This window comes from Dipteris shenzhenensis, chromosome 6, assembly GCF_047967505.1.
Source record: "Dipteris shenzhenensis isolate YYH24624 ecotype China chromosome 6, Dip_SZ_1.0, whole genome shotgun sequence".
In the NCBI taxonomy this organism is placed as follows: Eukaryota; Viridiplantae; Streptophyta; class Polypodiopsida; order Gleicheniales; family Dipteridaceae; genus Dipteris; species Dipteris shenzhenensis.
Window position 1 is genome coordinate 38615696 of NC_141601.1, and position 6000 is coordinate 38621695.

The following is a 6000-nucleotide window of genomic DNA, read 5'->3' on the forward strand; positions in this document are numbered from 1 at the left end:
TATCTATATATGGCTCCACCACAAAGCTCCTTTCAAATATAGTAAACGTTGGCATATGGAAGGAAATTGTTTATCTCAAGGATAGGTAGGTTATATGCTCTACCTGAAGTAGCTTAGGGAGCTTAATAAAACTTCAATGAGTTAGATTCAAACATATTAACTATCCAATCTAGGGTTAGTGAATCTAACCATTAACAATGGTTGTATGAATCCCATGTCACTAAGACTCTTTGGGAGTTGAGACAAACCTCACCTAGAATCTTGGAACTCGCTTTGATAGGTTTCAAGGGTGAAAATTGGCAAATGAAGGAGGCCATGGATTTAAGACCCTCATGTGTCCCCCTACTCAACTTTAGTTTAAAATTCAAACAAAGGAGTAAAAAACTTTGGTCACTTTAAATTTTGTCCTTGCCAAGGCAGTATAAGAGATCTTTAATTCTTGGAGAAGGAGAGGGACAAGGGGAATGGAAACTTAGTCCACTCTGAATTTTGTGCTCTTGCCTAAGAGATCTTTCTCCTCACATACACACACGCACACGCACGCACAAAAAGGAATGCTAAAAAAACTGACACGCACGCACAAAAAGGAATGCTAAAAAAACTAACACCATAGAAGAAGCCCTTTAGAATTCAATGAAATGGTGGTGGTCCGCATAAAAGAAAGAAGAATTGCCAATTCGAAAGATGGCACAAAATTGGGGTAGAGAGAGGGGGGGAGAGAGAGAGAGAGAGAGAGAGAGAGAGAGAGAGGGGGGGGGGATCAAGTGAGCTATCTCTCAAGCACCTACCTCAAATTCCTAAGGGGAAGAAAAAAGGGCCGTGATTCCGGCTTCCCGATGCTGATGAAGAAGAGAGGAGGGAGGAGAAAACTGTCCAAAGAAAAGGGAGAGAGGAAGAGATTTGAGAGAGAGAGAGAGAGAGAGAGAGGGAGAGAGACAGTCGGGTGAGGAGAAGCCAGAAGGAGAAAATGTGGTGCGAGGGAGGAGGACTGTGAGGAGCAGAAGCTGGTGATGAGGAAGAAGATGATGATGCTGCTGCAATTTGATTTCAGATCCTGAAGAGGAGGCCACCGTGGGCAGCAAAGAAAGGAGCGAAGACGAGGGACTCGACAGCCATGAGCTTGATGAGGATATTGAGCGAGGGGCCTGAAGTGTCCTTGAGGGGATCACCCACTGTGTCCCCGATCACTGCTGCCTTGTGCGCGTCCGACCCCTTCGGTCCCAGCGTCCTAGCATGCTCCGACGCACCTGCCTGCATCACAACAACCACTTCTTCTCTCAGCAACCCTTCAAACACCCAATTCTCATTGCTTGCTTCTCTGCTGCACGGCTATGGCTTCCCATAACCATCCCCCCCGCATCAGACTTAAATGGAAAACCAACCTCTATGTACTTCTTCGCATTGTCCCACGCTCCTCCTGTGTTGGACGCAGAAATCGCGATCTGCAACGCAATTCACAACCGCATATACTCTCAGATCCCTATATATTCGCACAAGCATCTAACACGATGCTCTCTGTCCCAAAACTCACTCACACACAAATATCCCAGTCTTGCACGAAAGTCTAATAGAGCGATGCATCCTTATCCGCAGCCGACTTTCCAAACGCACCCACAACATGCAAGCGTGATCTGGATTCTGCACCACAATCAACGTTGAGCCTGTAAAACTCAAGTGATTCGGCCATAAATGCTCGACCTCGTGTGCAAGCCTCCTACAAATTTCGTGATAGCTGCAGATTTGCACACATCAATCATCCTCCCTGAACACGCTTTCAACACAATCTCCATAAACCATAAACTTCCACACCCACGGTTTGCCATACCTGCACGCCAGAGACTAAGGCACCGGCTAGAACCCCCGCTAGAGTCTGCACTCCGAACAGAATGCCTACAATCAGCGGCGTCAACATGACCAAAGCTCCGGGAGGAATCATCTCCTTCAGAGACGCGTCCGTCGAGATCTTCACACAAGTTGCGTAGTCCGGCTTGGCCGTACCCTCCATCAAGCCAGGGATGGTGTTGAACTGCCTCCTCACCTCCTCCACCATGCTCAACGCTGCCTTGCCCACACTCTTCATCGTTAAAGCAGAGAACCAATACGGCAGCATCGCTCCGACGATCAGACCAATGAAAACCCTCGCCGACAGCACGTCCACCGTTGAAATGGAGGCACGGCTCACATAAGCTCCGAACAAAGCCAGCGACACTAGCGCAGCTGACCCGATTGCAAAACCCTGCATAAATGGGCATAACACCATATCTGCTTAGGTTCGCACAAATTTTCCTGCTTTTTGCAAGATGGTCTCGATTGATCCAAAAGCCTGCCTGCACAGAGCCTATACCTTTCCAATTGCAGCTGTGGTGTTACCGGCCGCGTCAAGAGCATCGGTGCGCTCGCGAATCCGATGGCTCATGCCGGCCATCTCTGCTATGCCACCGGCATTGTCACTGATTGGCCCGTACGCATCAATTGCAAGACCGGTAGCGATAGTGCTCAGCATGCCGAGCGCTGCCACCGCGACCCCGTAGAATACAGCCAGAGCAAAGCTCACGTAAATTGCAACAGCTATGGCGAAAATGGGAATGATGACAGACTTGTAGCCAAGGGCTAACCCAAAAATAATATTGGTAGCCGCTCCTGTCCTGCACGAGTCTGCCACATCTTGCACAGGACTGCGAAACAGATTGATCACATCAGCCTTAACAGCTTCAAAGCCCAAAGCGAACCAATTCACTGTTATGGAAGACGTGAGAGATACCTGTACGCATTACTCGTGAAGTACTCAGTTGTGTAGCCAATGATCAAACCAGCCCAAAGTCCAACGCCAACACAGAAAAATAATTCCCTGGATCACAGCCGCATTGAGCAATCTTAAGGAAAAGGATGCATCACAGAAATAACATTGGCAGGAACGATATGTACAAGGCATACAGAAGGCATTACCACCACTGCACAAGCCTAGGAGTGCTGCCCAGATCGTAGATGTGGAACGAAGTTGGCAGAGCAAGCCAGCAGACAAGAAGGATGCCAAGAGTCATCAGAACAGTTGAGATGATCAGTTGCCTCTTGAGCGTGGGCTCGATTTGCTTCACATCCTTGATTTCGAAGAAATCGGTAGCAAACAAGGTTGTGATCAAGCACACGATAATGCCCATGGAACTGATGAGAAGAGGGAAGCACATGGCAGTGAAATCATGCGTAGTCCCAAAAGAGGAGATGGAGGCCACAACGAGAGCTGCACAGGAAGACTCGGCAAAGGAACCGAACAGGTCGGAACCCATGCCAGCAATGTCTCCAACATTGTCGCCAACATTGTCCGCAATGACCTGCGTATCGGGATGAAACGAAGATAAGTACCGAGTATCGAAACCTTGTGAAGAGCAAACGTCCACGATAATTCCAGTCTCTCAACGGCAAATTTGTCTATGGAAATAACACAACACGAAGCATTCGCTCACGAATTGTTACCGCAGGGTTCCTTGGATCGTCCTCAGGGATGTTCCTCTCGACCTTTCCCACCAGGTCGGCTCCCACATCTGCAGCTTTCGTGTAAATTCCTCCCCCAACTCTTCCGAATAAAGCTACCGACGATCCACCAAGCCCGTAGCCAGTGATTGCTTCGAAGAGTCCCTCCCACTCATTTTGATAATACAGCCTGAACAGATTGATGGCAATGTAGAGAACCAAAAGTCCATTCGCGGCCAGCAGAAAGCCCATTACCGATCCAGATCGGAATGCGGTGATGAAAGCTTTACCTACGCCCTTCCTGGCCTCTAATGTGGTTCGGGCGTTGGCATAGGTTGCAATTCTCATGCCAAGATAGCCTGACAACACCGACGTCAAAACACCCAGGATAAACGCAACCGTCGTAAACGCCGCAGTGATTAGCGCTGGAGCACATAACTGCGTGGTATCATATTCGCAAGCCTGCGGAGTCACACTGAAGTTCTCCACCGATCCCAGGAACAAGAAAATGATGATGGCAAAGCATCCCAGAAAAATAGCGAGGTATTTGTATTCCGTCAGTAGGAAAGAATTCGCACCTACATCAAGGAAACAAGGATCGCTATGATAAGATAACTAGTGCAAGCTGCGGCCTTCCAGAATAAATGTGTGCAGCAAGAGCTTCACCCCTTGGACAGCCAAAACTCGGCTACTCACAAAATGTCTGAACAAAACCCTTTAAACCTTGGAGATGGAGCTAGAAAGAGCAACAACACCCCTCAACAATCATTCGAAGCTTGCTGAGACAGAGCAAGGCAGCAAGAAAGTATCTTTATGCCGTGTATCGGAGCCAATCGCACCAAGGGTTACAAGCAGAGGTGGCCTCCCAGAGCAAGCAATGTGGCCGGAATCCTACAGCGATCCTTAGCCTCGAACAGAAAGCAACCAACTACCTTACTCTCGAGCTGTTCTAGTGAGAAAAAAAGACTTACCGAGGGAGATAGCATCCTGGATATCGGAACACTTAGCGACGACGTCAGAGGAAGAGACGCCCTCCTCTTCCTTTTCGAGGAGGTACTGGCTGGAGGAATCGTCGAGGGAGTTAGGGTCGACGGAGACGAAGGAGACGATGTACCATTGGGAGAGGGCGAAGACGATGCCGATGAGGGAAGCGACAGGGATGAGGATTTCGGTGAGGAGGGGAGAGAGGAGAGGCATGGCGGGAAGACGAGGAAGGGGGGAGAGGGAGCAGAAGCAAGGAAAGGTGGGAAAGACAAAAGAGATGGGAGGTAGCTGTAAAATATAGGAGGTGTTTTTGGGGGTGTGTAGGAGGCACGATTGCCGTGGAGAGGGTGAGTAATTAAGACACTGTGGAGATGATAAAAGAAGAAGATGAAGAAGCGGATGATGATCTGCTAGCAACTCATGAATACTGGTCACATTTTTTATTGATAGCACTAAACGGCAGATAAAAGAAGATAGATGACAATAATACAGATAAGGCTACCTGGATACCACCTCCATTCAAATTTCATTACTACTCTGTTCTGTAAGCTCTTCCTCTTCCCCTGTGCATGTTCTTCTTCTTCTTCTTCTTCCCTATCCTCTCAATCGCACATATTATTGATCAATCTACTCCTGAGCTTTTCCTCGGCCTCTCAGTGCTCACCTACCTGTCTCTCTCTCTCTCTCTCTCTCTCTGTGTTCCTCCTCCTTCCCCACCCCTGCTTCCTCTCTCGCCCCTGCATACTCAGTCTCCCCCTCTGACCCTCTCCCTTGCTGCTCTTTTGATCGCCTCCTCTCACCCTGGGCACATGCAGCGTTTTTGGGGTGGTTCAGGCAGGGAAGGTAGTCGGAAGCCTACCGGAAGGCAATCGGATGCCGGATTCATGCAAACGGACTACAGGCACGCAGGGTCCGGCAAGAGGCGGCTATCCAATAGGAGTGCTTCTCTCACCTATCGAATTTCAATCCTAACATGTCCCCGTAGCTCCGATAGGGTCCGATGAGCTTCAGGCTCACATGTGCCCCTAAATCCAATTGCCTCCGGTAGGAATCTGCTTGACGGAATGCTATCGAAAGAGACACGTGTGCCCAACCTATCTCCCTCCCGCTGCTCTCCGCATAACGCCTCCTTGATTGCCAATTCATCACGCACGGCACCAGCTTCAATCAGTCGTAAAACCTTGTCGCAAGGAACCCTGGCGCTTCATTGCGCGTGCTCTCTCGGACAGTTGGTCTCCCCCTGCCCCCAACTTCCAAACAAGCCCTTCCCGAAACTGCCCAGGGACCAGGGCCACTGCCCGCAACCCAACTCCGCGCCCCTTCCCAGAATCCCGAATTCCAATGCTCTCCTAATTACTGCGGCTCCCTCCTCTAATCACAATATTCGTCCAGCCTCTCCAGCCCAATCAATCAACCCAACTTCTGCCGATGGAAGGTGACGTCGCAGAGCAATCACCGCTCAAGCCCAAAATCTAGGGGTGCCGCTAAAATGGTGGCTCGCTTTCGCAGCGGGACCCCCAAATTTGGCATTCTGCACCGGCTCTGACA

The 6000-nt window shown here is 49.7% G+C and overlaps 1 protein-coding gene across 1 annotated transcript; it reads right to left on the reverse strand.

Moving 5' to 3' along the window:
* Positions 1 to 610: 610 nt before the first annotated feature.
* On the reverse strand, positions 611 to 5544 carry LOC147901149 (pyrophosphate-energized vacuolar membrane proton pump-like). The gene is made up of 8 exons (XM_087375802.1): positions 4440 to 5544; positions 3472 to 4046; positions 2947 to 3329; positions 2762 to 2848; positions 2345 to 2675; positions 1826 to 2236; positions 1383 to 1442; positions 611 to 1251 (listed from the first exon to the last, which is right to left on the reverse strand). Exons 1-8 carry the CDS (start codon positions 4663 to 4665, stop codon positions 1048 to 1050), a joined length of 2277 nt encoding a protein of 758 aa, XP_087231928.1. The 5' UTR covers positions 4666 to 5544; the 3' UTR covers positions 611 to 1047.
* Between the last annotated feature and the right edge of the window lie 456 nt (positions 5545 to 6000).

What these genes read in the sequence shown, in the direction of transcription:
- LOC147901149 (XM_087375802.1), bottom strand. Translation starts at nt 4,665, where the DNA reads ATGCCTCTCCTCTCTCCCCTCCTCACCGAAATCCTCATCCCTGTCGCT. An exon ending in ACGATCCAAGGAACCCTGCG is followed by an intron (nt 3,330 to 3,471) that starts GTAACAATTCGT and finishes CCCGATACGCAG; the next exon opens with GTCATTGCGGACAATGTTGG. An exon ending in CCTAGGCTTGTGCAGTGGTG is followed by an intron (nt 2,849 to 2,946) that starts GTAATGCCTTCT and finishes GCTGTGATCCAG; the next exon opens with GGAATTATTTTTCTGTGTTG.